The sequence below is a fragment of the Rhincodon typus genome, chromosome 1 (genome assembly GCF_021869965.1).
Source record: "Rhincodon typus isolate 14 chromosome 1, sRhiTyp1.1, whole genome shotgun sequence".
In the NCBI taxonomy this organism is placed as follows: Eukaryota; Metazoa; Chordata; class Chondrichthyes; order Orectolobiformes; family Rhincodontidae; genus Rhincodon; species Rhincodon typus.
Genome location: NC_063332.1, coordinates 174,772,233 through 174,796,549, shown reverse-complemented (window position 1 = coordinate 174,796,549; position 24,317 = coordinate 174,772,233). Strand labels below are relative to the sequence as shown.

The 24,317-nt window shown below is 44.5% G+C and overlaps 1 protein-coding gene across 1 annotated transcript in view; it reads left to right on the top strand.

Annotated features, from left to right (window-relative positions):
- slc4a4a (solute carrier family 4 member 4a) overlaps positions 1-24,317 on the top strand; it is a 192,188-nt gene that overhangs the window by 121,639 nt on the left and 46,232 nt on the right. Inside the window, exons 12-13 of the mRNA XM_048612755.1 lie at positions 7,961-8,043; positions 19,102-19,287. Coding sequence (XP_048468712.1) covers positions 7,961-8,043; positions 19,102-19,287 — 269 coding nt within the window. The remainder of the gene's footprint in view (positions 1-7,960; positions 8,044-19,101; positions 19,288-24,317) is intronic.

Below are 24,317 nucleotides of genomic sequence, written 5' to 3'. Positions count from 1 at the left end.
TCTCTAGCATCTGCAGTTCTTACTATCCATGGATGGAAGGTTGGCTTCTGTGATGGTCTGGGCTGTACAGCCTCATGATGGAGAAATCCAAAACTCAGCCAACTCACTGTAACCTCTCACCGCTTGCTTGGAACATGTTCCTCTGTTTTGAATATTTGCCCATTGAAACAACATTTGACTGTGCCGTAGCCACAGTACGGGTCAAGACCATGTATGGTTCAACAATTGCACCTTCTTACAGGATGGAGAACAACCTGGGTGTTTCATTTACTTTGTAAACAGGAATTAAAATGCTGTGGATACTAGAAATGTGAAATAGGAATTGAGAGATGCTGGAAGTATTCAACAGATTTGGCAGCATCTGCAGAGGGAGAAACAGAATTAACATTTCAGCTCAATCACCTTTCATTAGAACATTTAATAGTCTATTTAATTTAATTAATAGATCGTTATTGACTGTGTCCTAATATCTAATTCCAGCAATATAATGCTAAGGTTAGGGTGTGAAAATTCAGAATATTTTATATTTTGGCATTCGATAGCAAATTTCTTATTCACTTCGATTGGGTCTCAGGTTACTGACACCAATGGATCGGCTTGTGCCAGCAAACATTCAGCTTGATGTAACTGTGGGTTTTCAGGGTGTTCTGCTTTTTCGATGGGCAGTCAAACTCTGAGCTGTCTGCCCCTTACAAAGTGCCAGGGTGCTACTGAGGAGTAGGATGAGTTCGCCCCAGTGTCCTGCAGCCAATTGTATCCCACAACCAATGTCACTAAAAAGACAGGATCTGTCATTGTCACCTTGCTCTTGGTGGGATCTTGCTGTGTACAGATTGGCTGCACATTTCCTGTATTTGGTGCCACTGCTCCGAGAAGTACTTATTGACTTTAAGCCACTTTTGAGATTGCAAGTATTACAAAAGAAATTGTAATTTTTCTTCCATTTGAAGTGTTTGGCCTATCTGATTTTGACTGAGGCACCAGGGAGAGGAACTATCCATGTTTCAAAGCTTTGACCTCAGAGAGAACAGACAGTTCAAAAACAGGGAAGAATGGGCTTCATTGCAAAGTGGAGCTGTCCTGGTTTGGGACAGTGCTTATTACATGCCTCGGAATGTGTCAGACTGAGTTCAGTCAGTGCTCAACTCTTGATGAAGATGAAAGTCACTGCATGTAAACATAGACAGCTCTGACATCAAAAGAAAGAATGAAAATTCCATCCTTTTTATGGTGCAATCCTCTCTTTGAATGTCAACGAGGCTTGAACCCGAAAAACCACATTCTTTAAAATAGATATTTTATACAAAGTGAAATATATAAATTCTTCAAGATGGGCTGAGATGGTTCTGGCTCAGTCTCTAGAACACGTAAGTAAGAATATAAGAACTAGGAGCAGGAGGAGGCCATTCAGCCCCTCGAGCCTGCTCCACCATTCAAGACGATCATGACTGATCTCATCTCAGCCTCAACGCACTTTCCTGCCCGTTTCACATACCCTTCAACAAATAAGAAATCTGTCTATCTCCCCCTTACATTTTATTCAGTGTCCCAGCATCAACCGCACTCTGGGGAGAGTGAATTCCACAGATTCACAACTCTTTGAGAGAAGTAATTCCTCCTCATTGAAATAACTCCACAGAGGCCATTATCCCATCACCAAGTCACCCTATATTTACACACGGAAAGCCCTTGACACTGATCCAGCTCCCTCACAGCCCGCTCTCACAGTGAACAGAACCTCTGACACTCCTGTTTATATCTGTCAGCCAGGGCTCCCTGATTTGACCAGATTAACAGCCCCAATCAGGGAACTCATATTCTATGTGCTCCAGCTAGCTGACCTTGTAACAATCAGTACACTCATCTCTGTTTTAAATCTGTTTCTCCTTAGCCTCAAATGATGACCTCCCGTTCTAAATTGCTTCACAAGGGGAAATATCCTCTCTGTGTCTACTCTTTCATTCCGTTTAGCATCATATATCCCACAGTTGGATCTCCTGTCATCCTTCTAAGCTCTAGTAAGGTCCAAACTGTTCAATCTCTCCATTTTTATGCGTAACTAGTCTAGTGAACCTTCTCTCAACTTTCTCCAACATTCCAACTACCTCTAATTAATGTTGGCAAATTACAAAATGTTGGTAAGTGATGTTGAGTATCACTGAAAAGCAGACCAAAATGCTCGAAGCAGAGAGAACAAAACCTGCTGTGGAATCACAGCGGTTATACACAGCAATCTCTCCAGTGATGGGTGAGGGGCACTCAGTGTTGCCCCGTTTGTACCCTGTATGACACACAGCCATTCCTGCCACTGTTACTGGCCTCTTGCAATCAAAGGCCTTGACTGATCTGTACACCAGCTGGTTTGTGTTCTTCATTCCTGATCTGTGAACTGACCTCAAAGTTAGAAAGTATATATGGCACAGAAACAGACCTTTTGGCCCAACTTGCCCATTCCAGTATTTATGCTCCCACCCACTGTCACCTAATATTTCTGCTCCTTTCTCCTTCATGTTTATCTGGCTTCCCCTTAAATGCATCAACATTATATTGCCCCAGGCACTCCCATGGGGAACGCATTCGACATTCTCACCACTCTCTGGCTAAAATGGTTTCTGCTGATCTCCCAGTAAGATTTATTTGTGGCTGTTTTTTATTTATAGATTATATTTTACCACACCGTAATTAAATGTAACGCTTCAGTGGAATACTGAGAGAATACAGCACTGTTAGAGGCGCTGTCTTTTGGATGAGAAATTAAGGCCCATCTTCCTACTCAGATAGATGTAAAAGATCCCATGGCATTGTTTTGAAGGAGAGAAGGGGGGAGTGGAGTTTCCTTGATGTCCTGACCATTACTTAACCCTCAAACATCAAATCAAAACAAAAATTATTTCATCAGAATAGTAACTGTAGATATTTGCTATGTATTAAGTATTAATTACACCACAAAAGTACTTCATTGGCTGTACAGTGTTTTGGGACATGTAGAGGTCGTGAAAAGTGCTTTATAAATGCAAGTCTTTCTTTTCCTCTCTCATTATGTCCCCTTAGCACAGGTCTTACCTACAAGTGAAATCACCTTTTCAATATCTACCTTATCAAACTCCTTCATAACCTTAAAGATATCTATCAGCTCACTGCTCAGTCAGGAAGAAGTCCCAGCCTAAACAATTCCTACTGATAGATATATCCTCACAGTTCTGGCATCATTCTGCTCAATCGTTTTTCAACTTCCCCAATGGTCCCACGTTCTTTTTAACCCCGGAGACCAGAACTGTTCACTATGTTTTTAGAAGGCATGACGGGGTATGGAGAGAAAGCAGGAATATAGCATTTAGGGAGAGGATCATCCATGATCATATTGAATGGTGGAGCAGGCTCGAAGGGCTGAATGGCCTACTCCTGCTCCTAGTTTCTGTGTTCTAGGTGCGATTGAACCCAAATTCTATACATTTAACACAGCTGAATCTCAACTAACCTGTTGCAGAATGTGAAGAAAAACCTTATTAAGCTATGGATTCTTAAACTACTCTTCAGAAGTATTTAAATAGCTGCAGAACCCTCCCGGTGCCCTGAAGAAATGAAAAGCACCAAATAAATGCAGGTTTTCTCCTTTGCCTCACTATACATCTAATCTAGGCTGGATAGATTCACCAGGCTGATCCCCGGTATGGAGGGACTGTCTTATGAGGAGAGGTTGAGTGGAAAGTTCCAGTGTTCATTGGAAATGAGAAGAATGAGAGATGTCATGATTGAAACATACAGGATTCTTAAAGATCTCGACAGGGTAGATGCAGGGAGTTTGTTGCCTCTTGTGGGAGAGTCTAGGACCAGAGGACATTGTCTCAGAATAAGGGGTCATCCAGTTAGGACGGAGATAAGGAGGAATTTCTTCTCTCAGAGGGGAGTGAATCTGTGGAATTCTTTAGCACAAAGGACTGTCAAGGCTGGGTCGCTAAGTATATTTAAGGTTGAGACAGATTTTTAATCAAGAAAGGCAATCAATGTTTATGGGGAAAAGGCAGGAAAGTGGAGTTGAGGATTATCAGATCAACCATGATCTCATTATGGTGGAGCAGACTCGATGAGCTGAAGGCACTAACTTCTGTTCCTATGTCTTGTGGTTGTTACTGCCATTACTGCTATGTACCAAGATATCTCTTCATGTTTGTAATTTTACAACACAAAAGAAATGCGTATTTGGATGAGGTACAATACTAATTCATTGAAATGATATTAGAGCTGAAAGGATTAACATATGGTGGCACGTTGTACAGATTAGGCTTAGTCTCCCCAATATTTGAAGGTTCAGGCAGTCAAATTGAGATTTTTCAAACAATTAAAGGATTTGCTGGGCAGAAAGTGAGAAACGTTGTCCTGTGGTGGAGTGGGCAGAACATTCAATTCAAGCCCAGTTGATGTGGGATCAGGGAGGCACAGTCTTAACGGCCAGAGGAAATCAAGAACTCGGTCACCCAAAACACCACTGATTTTGGGGATCCATTGGAAATTTCCAAACTGACATTAGTAGGTTTTCATTGGGTGTGAGTATAAAGGGTTACAGAACCAAAATAGATAATTGGAGTTGAGATCAATCATGATCTCATTAAAGATGTTCTAAGGAACAGAGTGGAGAGGCAATGTGACCTCGTCCGGGTCCTGTGTTCCTGAAAATAATAATAAAAAAACGTGTGCTGGAGATTTGAAACAGAAAGAATCAATGCTGAAGGAAATAATCCCCAGTAGTGTGTGAGAGGCCTCTGGTCACTGACTGACCTAGTGTTTGTCCTTTGCCTGCAGCCTCTGACCAAATGTGTGTTCCCAGTGTGTTCTTGGTTTTGAGAATTCTCTGAGCAGGTCCTGTTCTTGACACCGAACAGTATGAAGTAACTGGCCACTCCTTTAACTTCATGTCAAGTGCTACTGCAAACGGTTGGCTCAGACTGTTCTTAGTCTCTAATCCTCTAATTGATTTAATTATATGCGAGTTAGCAATATGTCCATTTCCCACAATAAATGTAATTATGGGATGTGTATCCTTTATCACTGAACTTCTCTGGTTACATAGTATGATCCAGACCCTGTCTCAAAGTGCAAATAATTAATCCTTGAGCCCATTAATACCCTTAATTCAGACATACAGGAGCCATTTTATATTGACTGCGAGCACACTGGGATGGAGTTGTATCATGTTGGTCCGCAGACTGTCATAGGGATTTTGTTTTTGTTGAGTGCTGGTTTATGGCCATGACTGGCAAGGCCAACATGTTATTGCCGAAGCTCAATTGCCCTTGAGAATGTGGTGATTGGCCTTAACTCCTTCACTATTACAAATGGTTCAAGAAAGCAGCTCACCAGCACCTTCTCAACACCAAGTAAGGATGGGCAATAAATGCTGATCTTGCCAGTGATGCTCACATTCTGTGAAAGCATTAAAAAAAAATGTTTGTATGGTGAAGGTGTCACCAAATATCATCAATGCAATGCAATTAACACCAGCTATTGGCCATCTTCAACAAGACAGACTCTAATGACCTCCCCTCGATATTTTAATGCATTATGATTGCTGACCAACCCATTATCAATATCTTTTAGCTAGTTCTGTTTGCGTGTGCTTGCTATCCTTGATTTCCTAGGAGGTAGAGGTCATGGGGTTGGTAAGAATGGGCTACAAGAGCAATAGTGACAATGTGTAATGTCAACGCTTATTTCAGAAGCAGAATCTGTAATTGGAACAAAGTGGGCATCTGCTGAGTGTGGGAAGGGGCTCGGTTATGGAAAGAAAGATAAACTGGAATTGCGACTCCCTTCTTCAGTACAATAGCTGTTCGGACACCTATTAACGAAATCATTAAATTGTGTTCTTCATTCTCACACCTACCCTCGCTGCAGTGACCCAAAGAGTTTGCTTTGTAACATAATCTGCAATGTTCTTTTTGGAGGAGCCAGTTGTTTTATATTTGGCAGCGGATGTCCTGTGGGCCGTCAGTGCTGATGTTATGCATTGCTACGTACACACAGAGCAACAATGCCACATCCATTGTATGTTGTTTCTGCCTTTTCATGTTGAAGTTTCCCTTTCTAAAGACTGCAGCAGCTGAATGGTTAAGTTTCCAGTGTGGTGTATCCATATTGCTGCTCAATACACAACAGAATCATGTTGTCACAGCCACTTGGACCCTCTGATTGTGACGTAACATACACCACCATCATTTAACATCGAACTGTAGGATTAAACACAGGAGGCCATTCATCCCATCTTGCCTGTGAAAAAAATAATGCAGTAGGCCCCATGTGGAGCTTCCTGTCAGTAGTTCTTTAAATTTCCACTTTTCAACTATTTATCCAGTTCCCTTTGGAATGTTCCCGAAGAAGCTGCTCCCATTGCCAACAGGCAATGTGCACATAGCAATGTGATGTTGGTTGAGAGATAAATACTGGTTGGGAGACTGAGGGGAACATCCTTGAGGAGGGTGGGGCAGTGGGAGTTCTATTACCTCCACCTGCGCGAGCGGGCAGGGCCTTGGTGTGAGAAATATAACTCTGCAATGTGCCATTGTACCCTCTGAGCTTCCCTCTATGGCCATGATGTGGAGGCGCTGGTGTTGGACTGGGGTGGACATGGTAAACGTGTGATGAGGCTTCACCTGACAAAGGGGCAGTGCTCCAAAAGCTTGTGATTTCAGATGAAGCCTTTGGACTATAACCTGGTGTTGTGTGACTTCTGACCTTATTCCTCGATTGTGAGTGTGCCTCAGACATTAGGCAATGGGAGTTAGTTAGACAGCAGTCCCAATATTAATATTAATGACCATAAAATGACATAACACTCCTCATAGCCTTTGAGGGAGCAGTGGCTTAGCAATTATGTTGTCTGTCTTGAAATCTAGAGGACTGCAATCTGGACACGTAGGTTCTAATCCCAGCACAGCAATTGATGGGATTTAAATTTAATTAATTAATAAATCTAGAGTTAGAAAGCTAGTATCAGTAACGGTAACCATGAAATCACTTGGTAAAATCACATCTGGTTCACTAACATCCTTTAGGGAGAAATCTTGGCCGTTCTTTCTTGGTCTGGTCTGTGTGACTCCAGATCTACAGCAGTATCATCAACTTGAACTCTGTCGCTTAGTGAGGCATTTAGCACAATCAAACTGCTACAGAAAGGGTGGATCCTCATAAGATCTGACTACACTGAGAAGAAATGTCTTCACCCAGAGAGGTTTTCTTTAATTCATTCATGGGATAAGGGCATCACTGACCAGGCAGCATTTATTGGCCATCCCTAATTGCCCAGAGTGCAGTTAAGAGTCAACCACGTTGCTGTGGGTCTGGAGTCACGTGTAATCCAGACCAGGTAAGGATGGCAGTTTCCTTCCTTAAAGGACATCAGTGAACCAGATGGGTTTTTCCCAACAATCGACAATGGATTCATGATCATCATTAGGCTCTTAATTCCAGATGTTTATTGCATACAAATTCCGCTATCTGCCGTGGTGGGATTCAAACCGAGGTCCCCAGAGTGGGGAGCCTGTGGAACTTTCTGCCACAGAAAGCAGTTGAGACCAAAACATTGAATGTTTCCATAAAGGAGTTAAATATGATGCTTAGGGCTAAAGGGATCAAAGGACATTGCTAGAAAATGACTGGGACTGAGCTGGATGATCAGCCATGATCATTTTGAATGGCAGAACAGGCTTGAAGGGTCGAATGGCCTATTCCTGCTCCTAATTTATATGTTTACATATTTACACTAATCTTGTTTTCCGTATTGCATGATCATATATTCCAGCACTTTACAAATCATATCCTCATTGATTTGATGATGGTTAATGTAAGGCAGTTGTATCCCAGGGTAAACCTATTGCTTATGGAATGCTTGAGGTACATACAGAGTTTATCCAACCGGTAGGGAGAGGTGATGTACTTTCCTGAACCTTTTGCATTGTTTTCACAGGTGCTAATTCAAGCCTTCATTGGAATGACACTGACTCAGCAAATTCAACCATCATCACTATGGTCAATAGTAGCATTGCAGAGGTAAGTGCTCACCTGCCACCCTGCTGATAATAGCTGCCCTCCCATACAGACCGAGAATGGGACTGTGGAGCTGAGTTCTCATAGGCTTTTTGCTCGCTAGGTCTGTCCTGGTTGCGTTGGAAGAGCTTTTATTCAGTTGAACGCCACACAGTTTGGTGAATGTATGTGTAAATGCTGACAGAACCTGTTGTTATGTTCCCCTTCTCTCTGCCCTCCTTAAAAATGCTAATTGAAACCTACCTTTTTCACAAAGGTCATCAGTCCTGAAATCTCCTTGTGTAACCAGAAGCCAGTATGTGTTTGAAAATTGCTCCTGAAGTGTCCTTGGATGTTTTCATAGAATCATACAGCATAAGAGGTCTTTTGGTCCAGTAAGCCTGCACCAGCTCTCTGAACGAGCTATCCAGTAGTACCATCCTTTTACACTTTACCCAACATGGTGGGGTGGCACAGTGGCTCAGGGGTTAACACTGCTGCCTCACAGCGCCAGGAACCTGGGTTCAATTCTAGCTTCAAGCAGCAGAATCCAAAGATATGTGGATTGGGCCATGGGAAATGCAGGGTTACAGGAATAGGGTAGGGTAGGGGAGTGGGTCTGGGAGGGATGCTCTTCAGAGGGTTGGCGTGGACTCGATGGGCTGAATGGCCTCTTTCTGCACTGTAGGGATTCTATAAAAACACACTCCTGTACTATTTATTCAATTCCCTTTTTGAAAGTTGCTGTCAAATTTGTCCCTACTGCCCTTTCAGGCAGATCACAACAAATCATTGTGTTAAAATAATTCGCTCCACCTACCTCAGTTTTCTTAAATCTGTGGCCTTTGGTTACCAACCCTCCTTGTCTTCTCCTATTTTAACCCAATCAGTCTTCATAATTTTGAGCAGCTGTATTAAGTCATTACTTGGTTAAACATCAAAGGCACTAGTCGAATGCAGGTTGTTGTTGATGGATTCGGGGCATGCATTCTTGTGAGATAGATGCTGCTAGAAGCTGAATTGTCAGTTTGGTGCTGGAGGTGGTTAGTTTTCTGAAGGGACGGTGTTAGTCTGGGCTGGATACAGACTGGCTCCAATTATACCATGTGTGGATTAGCTGAGAGTGACTTGCAATTTCCCAATCACCATCAAATGTTTTACTGTGAGATCTGGAATAGACTGCCCCTTTACTCCTCATTCCCCATGATTGAATTTTCATTGTAGTTCACTTTACGGGTTCCATCTTCTGAATTTTTATTTAAATTACAGTATTTCATAGAAACATTGACAGTGGGAGCAGGAGTAGGCCATTCGGCCCTTCACCGTTCAGTATGATTTGTAACTCAGAACTCCAGCCTAATATTCTGGAGATGTGGGTTCAAAACCTACCAGGGCAGAAATGTGTATTCAGTAAAATCTGGGATTAAAGGCTGGTCTCACAGCAACCATTGTCAACCTGCAGGTGGGAGGAGGATGCAGAGATGCTTCCGTGTGAATTACACAAACTGACGGAGTGGGAAAATGCATGGCAGGTGATATAATGTGGGTAAATGTGAGGTTTGGGAGCAAAACCAGGTTTTATTATGAAAATGGCGACAGATTGGGAAAGGAGGAGATGCAATAAGACCTGGGTGTCCTTGTACACTAGTCGCTGAAGGTAAGTGTTGCAGGTGCAGCAAATGGTATGTTGACCTTCATAGTGAGAGGATTGGAGTACAGGATCGCAGATGTGTTCCTGCAATTATACAGGGCCTTGGGTGAGACCAAATCTGGAGTATTACTGTGTGCAGTTTTGGTCTCCTTATCTGAGCAAGGACGTTCTGGTGATGGACGGAGTGCAGTGAGGGTTTACCAGACTGATTCCTGGGATGGTGGGACCGACGTATGAAGAGAAGTTCAATCCATGGGCATTGTTACTACACCACGCTCCCCTTTACATAGAGTGTTAGATGTTGAATCTTTGATTAGGTTCACTTTCTGTGTTTCGATATAGCCCAAACTGAACAGTTCTGACACTGTTGTTTCTTTCCTGTACAATCCTTTACTACCAGACTGCTGCAATTATTCGAATTTCTAATGGTTTGCCTCTCGTGTTATGTGCTTTGAGCCAGCTGTGTTACCAGTTGTGTGTCAGAACTTAAGCTCGCTGTGACCCACTCATTTCAACCAACATGTACGAGGAGAGAAACCGAGAAAAAGAGAAACAAAATGAGGGGCTGGTGTGTTCCAGAGAAGTTTCTCAACCATCTAATTGCAGAGCAGAGTGGACATGAGAAAAAGCTGCAGAAACTCAGCAGGTCTGGCAGCATCTGCACAGAGAGAAACAGCGGTAATGTTTCCAGTCCAGTGACTGTTCTTCAGGATGTGTTGGGGGGCTGGGATTTCTTTGTCTCCTGAAGAAGAGTCATATCACAGTCGAGATGTTAATTCTGTTTCTGTCTCCACAGATGTTGCTGAGTTTCTCCAGCAGTTTTTGTTTTTATCACAGTGATCTGCTTTTCTCATAAAATTGGAAAGGGGTTTTAAAATAGATCCTTTTACTCTCTTTGTAAACAGCCACAGCGACATGAAATGGAGGAGAATTTGGGGTGAATGTAAAAGTTAACATTTTATCTGGAATGTGTCAGTGAACGCAGGAACGGGGAGAAGGCCATTCAGCTCCTCGGGGGTGTACCGTCATTCAATTAGTCATGGCTGGTCTAAATATTAATTCTGCTGACCCAGTCCGTAACATTTAATACTGTGATTGAACAGAAATATGTCAATGTCAGGTTTGAAATGTTTACTTGACCCCCTCCCCACACCCCAAACCCTCAGCAGCTTCTTAGTAGGAGGAGGGATTTTCAGATTTCCGCTTCTGTTTGTGTTAAGAAGTGCTGCTTTCTGAACAAGTAGGCTGAGATGTTAAAGTTCTGACCATTTGTTCTGGATCCCCACTCCCACCAGGGGAAATAGTCTCTCTCTTCTGACCCTACCAACCCTTTCAATCATCTGAAATGTCTCAATTAACTCACCCTAGTCTTCTATACTTGACAGAATACAGCCCTAAACGATGAAACCTGGCTTTGTAATTTAACACTTACAGAGCTGGTCTCGTTTGAGACGTAGAATAGAAATGTTCACGAGCTACACTTACCTCGGTATAGTATCAGTGAGCGGGGGAGGAAATATTTTCCAACAGCAAAGCTATTTCTTCAGAACAGAAGATCAGGGGTTTTCTTTTGTACTCGTCTGAAGCAGCAGGGACATCATGTGACACTGCAGGCTTTGTTCTGTGAAGGTAAAGGCCAAAGGTTTAGTTACCAGCTTGTGTCTACTTCTTAGCTTCAGATCATTTACAGCAGAGAGGGGGAGAGAGAGACAGAGAGAAAGGGGGAGAGAGAGAGAGAGAGAGGAGTGAAAAGGAGTGAAAAAGGCAGAGTCTTCACAGACTACACTTGGAGAAATGGGAACAAGAGCCCCTCAAAGTCATCTTAAGTAACTTTGTGGCCTGACAAAGAACCACTGATTGAAAACTAGAGGGATAGGTTTATGCACAAAACATACCAATTAGGAGCAGAAATAGCCACATGGCCCCTGAACCTGCCCTGCTATTCATTAAGATTGTGGCTGACCTGATAACTCCTTATTATTGCCTGACCCCTGATAACCTTTAACCTCCTTGCTCATCAGGACTCTACCAATCTATGATGGAAACCGAAAGAACTGCAGATGCTGTAAATACGAAACAAAACCAGAAGTTGCTGGAAAAGCTCAGCAGGTCTGGCAGCATCTGTGAAAAGAAATCAGATTTAATGTTTCCGGTCCAGTGACCCTTCCTCAGAAATGATGGTAGCTGGGAAAATGTTGGTTTATATGCAGAAGATTGGGTGGGGCAGAAGGTAAGGAATACCAGATAGTTGGGGATAGAGCCCAAAGAGAGAGAAGAACAGTTGGACAGACAAAGGAGTTGATAACGATCGTGCTGGGAGGGTGAATAGTTGTTAATGGGGACTGTTAGTGACTAACAACAGGGGGTGTGTAATGGCAGGCTATGTGGTAACAAGGCCTGGTGTGTGGGGTAGGGGGCTGGGACATGGGAGAGTTTAGGCCCTAAAATTATTGAACTCAATATTGAGTCCGGAGGGCTGTAGGGTCCCCAAGTGGAAAATGAGGTGTTATTCTTTCAGCTTGCGCTGAGCTTCGCTGGAACACTGTGGGTTTAACAGTGGATATCAGTGGCCAGTCTATCCCCAGAAATGGAAACAGAGATGTCGAGGAAGGGGAGGGAGGAGTCAGAGTTAGACCAGGTGAAAGTGAGGGCAGGGTGGAAATTGGAAGCGAAATTGATGAAGTTTTCCAATTCCGGATGAGAGAGGGAAGCAGCACCGATGATATCATCGATGTATCAGAGAAAGAGTTGTGGGTGGGGGCCAGAATAGGAGTGGAACAAGGAATGTTCCACGTACCCCACGAAGAGACAGGCATAACTAGGGCCCATGCGGGTAGCCATAGCAACCCCTCTTACCTGAAGAAAATGAGAGGAGTTAAAAGAGAAGTTCTTGAGGGTGAGGATGAGCTCGGCCAAGCGGAGGAGGGTGGTGGTGGGTGGGGACGGTTCAGGTCTTTGCTCCAGGAAGAAGCGGAGAGCCCTAAGACCCTCCTGGTGGGGAATGGACATGTAAAGGGTTTGCACATCCATGTTAAAGAGGAGGTGACCGGAACTGGCAAACTGGAAGTTTTGAAACCTTCGTAAAGTGTCAGAGGAATCATGGATGAACGTGGGTAGGGATTGGGCCAGGGGAGAGAAGACTGAGTCAAGGTAGGAAGAGATGAGTTCTGTGGGGCACGAGCAGGCTGAAACAATGGGTCTGCCTGGACAGTCCTGTTTGTGGATTTTTGGGAAGAGGTAAAGGCGAGCTGTGCGGGGCTGGGGTCTATCAGCTTGGAGGTAGTTCAGGGGGAGGTCACCAGATGAAATGAAATCAGTTACCGTAGTAGACACAATGGCCTGATGCGTCCCTACAAGGTAGAGGTGAGTATGCCAGACTACAACAGCACCACCCTTATCGGCAGGCTTAATGACAAAGTCAGGGTTAGATCTAAGTGCATGGAGTACAGTCAGTTCGGAGGGAGATAGGTTGGATTTGGTGCGAGGGGCAGAGAAATTGAGGTGACTAATGTCATGTCAACAGCTCTCAATGAACAGATCGAGTGCAGGTAAAAGACTGGAGGGAGGGGTCCAGGTGGAGGGAGAGTGTTGGAGTTGGGCAAAGGTGTCTATGGGTTGGGGAGAGGACTCTTGTCCACAGAAACGAACACGGAGGCAAAGATGGTGGAAGAAGAGTTTGACGTCATGTCATGCCCAAAATTCGTTAAGGTGGGGATGCAGAGGAGTAAAGATGAGGCCTTTGCTGAGAACAGAGTGTTCAACATCGGAGGGTGGAAGGTTAGGAGGGATGGTGAATATCTGACAGGAGGTGGGGTTGGGAGAGGGGATAGAGTCAGAGGGAAGGGGAGGAGAGGAAGGTTCCAGAGGGCCATGGGTATCTCTGAGTTGTTGCATCTTGTGGACCTCGATGCCTGAAAGGAAAAGGAAATGTTTCTTGTTAGCACAACGAATGAGCCGGAGGATGAAGTGGAACTGTGGAATGGTGGAGCCCTGAGCCAGTGTGTTGCGATGCTGTTGGAGAGAGAGGTTGAGAGTGCGCATGTGACGCCACATGGCACTGAGTGTGGGTCTCAGGATGCGGTGAGAACAGCTGTCCGTGGAATGGTGAACATCACGGAGATATCTGTGACCCTGGGAGGATTCAAAACATGAGGGATGAAACTTCAGTTGGAATCCTCATGGGATGAATCTGCCTTGAAAATAATCCAAGATTCTGCCACCATTGCCTTTGAGGAAGAGAGTTCCAAAGACTCATGACCCTTTCTGGGTGGAATATTCTCATTTCTGTTTTAAATGGGTGACCCCCTGATCCTTCAACAGTGACCTATAATTCTGGAGTCTTCCACAATGAGAAGCATCCTCTCCACACTGTCAAGACCCCTCAAGGTTTTGCATGTTTCAAGCCAGTCACCTCTTAATCTTCCGAGTTCCAGCAGCTACAAGCTGAAACTGTCCCACCTTTCCTCATAAAACAACTTGCTCAATCCATGTATTAGTCTGGTAAACCTTCTATGAACTGTCTCCAGTGTATTTATACCCTTTCTTAAATAAGGTGACCAGTACTGTGTATAGTCCTCCAGATGTGGTCTCACCAATGCCTTTTACAACTAAGGCATAACCTTGCTGCTTTTGTTTGCAATTCCTCTTGCAACAAATGATAGCATTCTTCAAAGTGCCTAATTCTCTGAAAACTAACCATCTGTAACTCATAGACAAGGATACTCAGAGGCCTCTGTCAGAGTCCAGCAATCTCTCAGAGACGGATCTATAGTGAAAATAGACAGCTACAAAATACAGGTGCTTCTTGAGTGTCCTTAATGGTTTCATGGTGAAATGTGCAGGAGTAATTCTGAAAGTATGGACAACCACAAATATAAACCTGAGTGTTTTCACCTGATCTGTGCAACCTAACCTCGTAATTTAACCCTTTCCACTGCAGTCATGTTTCCTGTCAATATCACCCCCAGGGTGGTAAAGCAGTCATAACCATGCACAGCCTCAGCTGTATCCCAGCCATCACACTCTGGCACAGCTGATTTGACAGAGTGTTTTGTCTGCGGTTTTAGTAAACTTCACCACCGTATTGCTGAAGCATCAAAGTGGCAGGCAGAAAACAAAGTTGCTGGAAAAGCTCAGCGGGTCCGGCTGTATCTGTGAAGGGAAAAAACAGAGTTAACGTTTCGGGTCCGGTGACCCTTCCTCAGTACTGACAGACACCGGACCCGAAACGTTAACTCTGTTTTTTCCCTCCACAGATGCTGCCAGACCTGCTGGGCTTTTCCAGCAACTTTGTTTTTGTTCCTGATTTACAGCATCCACAGTTCTTTTGGCTTTTAAAATGAGAGGCAGCCCTGAAATCGATACGAAAACCAACACGCTCAGAGAGAAACCCCAAAGTTACAAACCGTGCACCAAGGGGTGGGACCAGCAGCTGTGGGGTAGGAGGCTAATGTAATGGACGGACTGAGGGGTGGGGGGAGGAGGATAGCAGCAGGTGGGGGCAGCCAGCGACAAAGGAACTCTGTCTCTGCTCATTGTCACTATTACACAAATGCAATTGGCCACCATTGCCAGTTATCTCGGTGTTGGCAGCATATACTGGTTAGTTGCAGGATGATTCCGGTGCCTCAGTATTGTACCCCCTTCCCAGTGATATCCGAGTCTGAGACCCACGCAGCTACTCAGGCCCTGGGTTCACCTTGAGATGCGACCTCTATCGGGGAGTCGTTCTGTTTTGTGAATGGCCGGTGGATCCCATTCATAAACAGTTTTTTATGATGAGCGTTGTTGGCTTCTGATTGGGTTTCTGCTGCACACCCCAAATTAGATTTTCATCTTCCTACTCATGTTACTGTAATAACAACAAAAATTAAATCATACAAACGAGCCTTGTTTGCAGATGCTTGCCCATAGTTGCCAATTACATCAGATACACGGGGAGTCCGCGGAACAAAGGCTTCATATAATCGTACAGGAGATCTTTCTGTTGATGAGACTAATAATGATGGTTGGAATATACTTTTAGAGATCAAGTAACACAAGTTGCTGCCTATTGAATCATTTAATGAAGAACTCAACAAAGCCATATTGAGTAAGATAGGTAGACTACGAAAGCCCAGAATTAGCCCATTGCAGAAGTATTAATCACATTCCCCATAGGACACTCACCACTCCCTCTTAGTTTGTAACGTTCCTGCTTTTCAATGAACTATCTGAATTACTGAGGAAAGAATTCGTGGCCTTTGCTCCCCTGACAGTTTGACAGAGATTTACAGAGTCATTTGAATCAGTGATGTGACAGGAATTTTGATCTAACTTGGCCAAGTGCCAGGGATTACAGAGGCCTTAACATAAGACAAATTTGCTCGCACAGGACACAACTGCATCTCTTTCTCTCTGAGGGAACTTGCAGTTGACGACAGAAAGCGAGCAGTGGAGGAGGAAGAGAAAAGGAGGATCTCTCAACTTCCTCCGTCAAATATTCCAGGGGCAGGTGGAAGTTCTCACTGGGAATTTGCCCCTTCGTGTGGAGTGGGACAGGCCAACTTCTGGGGTGTGTGAATAGCCCCGTGGCTGATGTAGTCACCTCAGCTGTGAATGTGCACACCAGGAAATCACAGGGAAACATCCACCAGGGCCTTGTCCCCTACTGCATGAGGTCATCGTTATGCCAGTGAATGGGGTTTTGTTGTTTCTGGGACACCTTGAAGGGATGAGCCAGCTGTAGTGAATTAGCTCTCTGAATTTTAGAGTGAATTCCCAGTTTCAGTTTACTTCCCGATGTTATGGTGACCTGAAGATGGTGTGTTGGGTTAGCACACCATCCTGATGAGTCTGTGTTTAATACCAGCACATATTAATGAGATATCGGTTCAGATGTCAAAATTAGAAGCAAACTTCTATTTCCATAGCACGTTTCACATCCTCATGATGTCCCAAAGCTGTTCATGGCCAATGAAGTCTGTCTGATGCATAGCCACTGTTTTGATACAAGTAATGAAGCAGCCAGTTTGTGCGCAGTGAGATCCCACAAAGATACAGTGATGCCAACCAGACAATCTGTATTCTTAGAGATAGCAAGAACTGCCGATGCTGGAGTCAGAGATAACACAGTGTGGAACTGGAGGAACACAGCAGGCCAGGCAGCATCAGAGGAGCAGGAAAGCTGACGCATGGGGTCGGGACCCTTCTTCTTCAGAAAGAAATTTCTGAAGAAGGTTCCCAACCTGAAACTTTCCTCTTCCTCTGATGCTGCCTGGCCTGCTGTGTTCCTCCAGCTCCACACTTCGTTAAATGTGTTTTCTTAGCTGTTTGTTGAAAATTACAAAATTGTCCTGGCACTCCCTGGAGAACATTTCCTCCTCTTCTTTGAAATACTGTTTACTGTACCCCTTAGGACCACCTGACGGATTAGATGAGATTTTAATTTAACATCTCGTCTGAAACATTGCATCTTTCAACTGTGCAGCAGGCTCTCAGTACTGGCACTTGGAGAGCCAAGTCTTTCTGCACTGTGTATTCCAGCCTCTGTAGTGGGACTTGAACCTTGTGACTCAGGCCTGAGTTACACAGTGAGCTATATCTAGCACACTCACACTGGTCTACTAAGATTTTCTATTGATTTGTTGAGCTTCTTTAGGACACTTGTTAGACCTCAGCTGGAGTATTGTGTACAGTTGTGGGTGCTGCATTATAGGAAGGGTATGAACACACTGAAGAGAGTGCAGAAGCAATTTACAATAATGGCTCCGGGAATGAGGAACATCTCTGATGAGGGCAGATTGAAGATGTTGGGACTGTTCGCCTGGAGAGACAAGGCTGAGGGGAAATTTGACAGACGCTTTCAAAATCATGAACGGGCTGGATAGAGTAGGTGGGGAGAAGCTGAGCAAAAACAAGAAGGGCATAGATTTAAAGTGAGGTGCCAAAGAAGCAAGGATGATGTGAGAATAAACTTTTTCACTCGGCAAGCAGTTATGATTAGTTAATAGTAGTTAGTAATTAGTAGTAGTTAGTTAGGAGTGGTTAGTAATTAGTTAGTAGTAGTTAGTAATTAGTACTTAGTTAGGAGTAATTAGTAATTAGTTAGGAGTAGTTAGTAATTAGTTAAGAGTAATTAATAGTTATGGAATACACTGCCTGGAAATGTGTTGAAGGGAGATTCGACTGAAGCAATCAAGAGAGAATTGGATGATTATTTGGATGAGAATAGTGTGCAGAGATATGGGATAAGTCTGGAGAGATCCACTAGGGAACAACAGGAGCAGGAGGAATGGGCTGAATGGCCTCTCTCTGTGACATAACAATTATGTGATTCTTTATCCAAACATATCATAGAAAAAGATCTAGAAGCTGGAAATACAATAAGGAATAGTTAGCATGGATTTGAAGAAAGAAGGTCACTCTTCACCAACCTGTTGAATTGTTTAAAGAAAATGGCTACAGAAGGGAAATGCAACAGATACAATATATTTGGATTTCCAAAAAGCCTTTATCAGGGTAACACATGGGAGACTTGTGCACAGTGTGAGAAAATGTCAAGATAGGGACAGGGGTCTACGATAAAATAAAGAGGAAGTGTAGATTTTGAGTTCAATGAAGTTACTCAGACTGGAAAGGAAGGGAAGTGGTATTCAGGGGTTGGAGCTGACACTATTGATGTTCACCCTATACAGTGACAATTTGACTCAAGAATTTCAAGGAAATGTCAAAATTTGCAGGTGACATAAATGTGGCATAAAGTTAACACAGAGGAAGTGCGTAACAAAATACAACAAGATGTTAATGAACTTGCAGAATGAGCTGGTAAATCGGAAACAAAATTCAATACGGATAAGTGTGTGAGAAATGGGAGCCATATACAGCTTGGATCAGGGTATAGATTGAATACATCAGGACTGTTCCCCTCAGCGGCAAGGCAGCTGAGAGGAGATTTGTTCGAGGTTTACATAATCATGAACGAGCTGGATAGACTCACTTATTTCCCACTTGTAAAGGAAAATAAATGAGAGAATATAGATTTAAGTGAAGTGCAAACAAAGCAAGGGCAATGTGAGAATAAATTTTTTCATGCAGTAGTTAGTTAGGGTCTGGAATGCACTGCCTGGAAATGTGGTAGAGGCAGGTACAATTAAGGCATTCCAGAGGAAATTGGATGGTTATTTGGATAGAAATAGTGTGCAGGGACATGGGGAAAAGACAGGAGATCGGCACTAGATAATGGTACAGGTGCAGACTTATGGGCTGAATAGTCTCCTTCTGTGCTGTAACAATTCTGTGACCCTGTCATTTGTATAGAGCAATGGTTAGACTGCACATGGAGCACTCCACCTTGTGAAAAACTCACAGCATGACTGGAAAAACAAATGTTGCACTTCTCAGTTATGACACAGAGTTCCAGAACAGTGAGTGTGTTTCTCTTCTCTCCCCAGAACATGAGCCTCGATTGGTCGTTGCTGTCGAAGACAGATTGCCTGAAGTATGGTGGGACGGTGGTTGGTACAAGTTGTGGCTTCGTCCCCGATGTCACCTTGATGTCATTCATCCTCTTCCTCGGCACTTACTCCTGCTCAATGACACTGAAGAACTTCAAAACCAGCCCGTATTTCCCCACCACGGTAAGTCAGAACCATCCACTCCTGATGTCTTTCGCTCAGTAAACTGCTTAACCTGCGCTGCAATGGGAGCAGAAAATGAACAGACCAGTGGTCACCATTTGGATGTTGACATGATGGTGAAGACATGATGGTGCTCTCATCTGGTAGGCAACTGTAAGTTGCTGCTAACCTAAGTACAATCCGCAGCATTGGAGAAGCTCAGCTGGTCTGGTTAATTCTGTGGAGACAGAGTTAAACATTTCTGGCCATGACCTATTGTCAGAACTAGGAGCAACGAGAAACGTAATGGGTTTTGAGCAAAGGGGTGGATGGGACTAGGACAAAAGGAAAGTCTATGATAGGGTGGAAGGCAGGAGATTTGGCAGATGAGTTATTCTCCAAGGACTAAAGGGAATGATGTTGGGTAAGAATGGGTGTGGCAAAACATGCAAAGAAATGAAAGTGGAACAAGAGGACAACATTTACACCAGTCCAGTCCCTGATCAAGTGGTTTGCCTGATGATGAGCTGTCCCTCTAACCCATGCTAAGTGCAGCAGACCATGGAGAGCATGGATCCAAACCTTACTACTTTTAGATGCATTGGTCTGGAAGGAATTACAGAGACAAAGAGGGACAAGGCCATGAAAGAATTTGAAAACAGGGCTGAGAACTTTAAAATGAAGACATTACTTGACCAGGAGCCAGCAAGCACAAATCAGATAAGAGTATGGCATTGGGTGTGAGTTAACATAGGCAGCAGAGATTTGAATCTAGACTGGGATATTCCAGTTTCCCAATGGAATGCCTGGGAGTCAGGCACCGGGAATGAGAAAGGGGGAATGTTTATATCCAGAACTCCAGGTCCTGAATGCCCGTATGGGTGCAGAATTATTCCCACCTTCAGCCTCCGGTCCAAAGGTATGCAGGTTAGGGTGAATTGGCCATGCTAAATTGCCCATTGTATCCAGGGATGTACAGGTTAGGTGGAGTAGCCGTGGAAAATGCAGGGTTGCAGGATAGGGAATGGGGATGGGTCTGGGTGGGATACTCTTCAGAGGGTCAGTGTGAACTCGATGGACCGAATGGCCTGTTTCCACACTGTAAGATTCTATGATCCCCCACCATCACCATTGACGATGGTCTGGGTGCTCCTTCTCCTCTTTATTGGGCATGTTTTGTCTCAGCCACACACAATATTGTGAGAACACACCTGGAGTATTATGTGCAGTTTGGTCTCCTTATTTAAGGAAAGGTGTTCATGGATTAGAGGCAGTTCAGATAGGGTTTAACAGACTGGGAATGCCTAAAATGGGTGGATTCTCATATGAGGAAAGATTGACAGGCCTGGCTTGTATCTGCTGGAAGAGGCAGGCTGACTTGATTAAAACGTTTCGGATTCTACAGAGTTCATGTGAAGAGAATGTTTCTTCATGTGGGTGAATGAGGAATTAGAGGTCATTGTTTAAGAATCAGGGACCACCCCTTTCAGAACAGAGGCGAAGGGATGTGTCTTTCTCTCAGGGCTCACAAATCTTTGGAACTCTCCTCCTGAAAACGTGGTTGAAAGCAGAATTCTTGAGGATTACATAAGAACATAAGAACTAGGAGCAGGAGTAGGCCATCTGGCCCCTCATGCCTGCCCCGCCATTTAATAAGATCATGGCTGATCTTTGAGACTCAGCTCCACTTACCCGCCCACTTACCATAACCCTTAATTCCTTTACTGTTCAAAAATTTATCTAGCCTTGCCTTAAAAACATTCAGCGAGGTAGCTTCAACCGCTTCACTGGGCGGGGAATTCCACAGATTCTTAAGCTCGCAGTAGGTAGATTCCTGTATAGCAAGGCTCGAGGGGCTGAATGTCGAAGGTCCCTATCAGTTACCTACCCCACACCCCCAGCTGTTTCTCTCAGGTTACAGGAACTCTGGTAGATCCCTCAGTTTCAGGAGCCTGTCGTACTGCTGTGACACCAGATTAGGGGCTGCGCCCAGTCAAAAGCTCCATCAGCGACTAAACCCCCACCCCAACCCTAACCCACACCCACCCCCTCCCCATGGCCAGGTCTGGGACCTGACTCGAGTTCCCCATCGCTGGAGTAAAATCCAAAAACACCAAAGAATAGCAGATGCTGGAAATCAGAAACAAAGACAGGAATTGTTGGGAAAACTCAGCAGGGCTGGCAGCATCCATAGGGAGAGAAACAGAGTTAACATTTCGGGTCGAGTGAGCCTTCCTCAGAACATGAAGTAAAACTGAGAGTTCGGGGTGTGAACACTCATCATCAGCTGCAATATTCTGTGAGACTGAAACAAAACAAAGCGAGTGTCCTGGTGAATTTTGGGTGTTAATTTGGGCAGTCCTGGCTGACAGAAGGGCTGGGGTGAGTTACATTAACTCCTGGTATTGTTGCAGCAGAGGCAGTCAATGTGAAGATAGCGCTTTGAAATTTGAGCACACGGCTCTTTAACTGGCTGGACACAGAAACCCATGAGGCTCCTACCCTCCGTTGCCAGGGAAGCCTCGCAGCAGCTTTGTGAAGCATCCTTTTCTGAGTTTGCCAAAGCTGCCTGACCACCAGCGACAGCCTGGAGCACTCCATCATTGTTCACAGGCTTTCAGCTTCAATCTAACAACTTGGGAGCTAATTTTAATCAAACTGCTGAGCCAATTGGTAGAGGAAGGGCAGACGTGCGAGGGTTGCAATGCAGTCCCGAGGTCAGGAAATCTATGAGAAACCCACGGCCAAAAATTGCAGTGCTTCTTGTAGTTTCCTGATTCTCTCCCCCTTCCCCCTGCCTGGTTTTAACTTTTAGGGCAGCACGGTGGCTCAGTGGTTAGCAGTGCTTCCTCATAGTGCCAGGGACCCGGGTTCGATTCCAGCCTCAGGTAACTGTGTGGAGTTTGCACATTCTCCCCGTGTCTGCGTGGGTTTCCTCCGGGTGCTCTGGCTTCCTCCCACAGTCCAAAGATGTATAGGCTAGGGTGGATTGGCCATAGGAAATTACCCACAGTATTCAGGGATGTGCAGATTAGGTGGGTTATAGAAGGATGGGTCTGGGTGGGATGCTCTTCAGAGGGGCAGTGTGGACTTGTTGGGCCAAATGGCCTGTTTCTACCCTGTAGGGATTCTATTCTATGCACTTTAAGAAATGGGGGCAGCACAGACATGACCCCTGAGAGGAATGCTCCAGGGTTTCTCTCAATAAAATGCCCCAAGCAACCTACTGCAAATGCATAAACTGCATTTTCATTGCATCTTTAATTTAGTCTTTTAATAAAAAACATTATTCTGTAGGATGGGACCATGGCTGACAAGGTAAAAGCCCCTGAATCACATGGTCTCAATGAGCCATTTCCAAGAGTAATTTAGAGTTAACCCCATTGCTGTGGGTCTGGAGTCACATGTAGGCCAGAACGGGGTAAGGATGACATTTCCCTCCCTAAAGAGCATTAATGCGTCAAGTGGCGTTTTACAAAAATCAATGACAGTTTTATAATCATTGCAAATGAGACAGGCTTTCATTTCTGGATTCTTCTTAATTAAATTTAAATTTCACCAGCTACTGTTTGAACCAGTTTTCCCAGGGCATTAGCCTGGATTTCATGCTCAATCACTTTACCCCATGCCACCCTCCCCACACCCCCAGATAAAATGTTCTTCAAGCATTTCACTAGAATACTACCACACTGAAACCTGGTTCTAATTTAACGCTACATGAGGGGACATTAAGGCAGATGACCAAAACCTTGGTCAAAGAGATAACCTTAAAGGAGGGAACGGGTTAGTGTGGCAGAGAGTTTTAGGGAGAGGAATCCAGAGCCTAGGGCCCAGGCAGTAGAATGGAATGAGTTTATGACTCCTAACAGGGAACAAATTTTGACTCTCCAGTTAAATATTGAGAAGACCAAAGCTATTGACTTCAGTCTCCAACAGATCAACCAACTCTCCCGGCAACTGCCTGATTTTAAATGAGATTCTTCACAGCCGCAATGTCATATTCAAATCTGAGATGAGCTCCTGACCAAATATCCACACTGTCTCTAGCACAACCAATTTCCAAATCTGTGTGACATCCTGCTGCATTCCCCCGTCGGCTGAGCTACTTCAGAAACTCTCATTTACGCCTTCATTAGCCTGAGACTGACTTACTCCAATATGCGCACTGTTCTTATTTGTTCATGGGGTATGGTCATGGCCAAGTATTTATTGCCCATCTCTAAATGCTCCTTGATGTGGCGGTGAGTTGCCTTCTTGAACTGCTGCAATTCTTGGGGTGTTTGGAACTGTCGGGGAGGGAGATCCAGGATTTGACACAATGACACTGAAGGAACAGTGATTATATTTCCAAGTCAGGATCGCGACTAACTTGGAGGAGAACTTGCAGGGGGCGATGTTCCCATGTGTTTGCTGCCCTTGTCCTTCTAGAAGGATGTGGTCATGGGTTTGGAAGGTGCTGTCTGAGGATCTTTGGTGAATTTCTGCAGTGGATCTTGTAGATAGTACACACTGCTGCTACTGAGCGTCGGTGGTGGAGGGAGTGGATGCTTGTGGATGTGGTGCCAATCAAGCGGCTGCTTTGTCCTGGATGGTATCAAGTTTCTTGAGTGTTGTTGGGGCTGCGCTCATCCAGGCAAGTGGGGAGTATTCCATCACACTCCTGCCTTGTGCCTTGTAGATGGTGGGACAGGTTTTGGGAAGTTAGGTGAGTTACTCACTGCAGGATTATAAACCTCAAGCCTGCTCTTGTAGCCGCTGTGTTTATGTGGTGAGTCCAGTTCAGTTTATGATCAACAGTAACCCCCAAGGATGTTGACGGTATGAGATTCAGTGATGGTAACATCATTGAACATCAAGGGGTGATATTCAGATTCTGTCTTATTGGAGGTGGTCATTGCCTGGCATTTATGTGGCACACATATTACTTGCCAATTGGCAGCCCGTTGTCTGGATATTGCCTCCTAAATTTTGCCCTTTGTAAATTTGACACTCCACTGCCTTTGGCATAACTCACATACAGCCATGTTTACCCATTACTCCGCTGTGGTCAC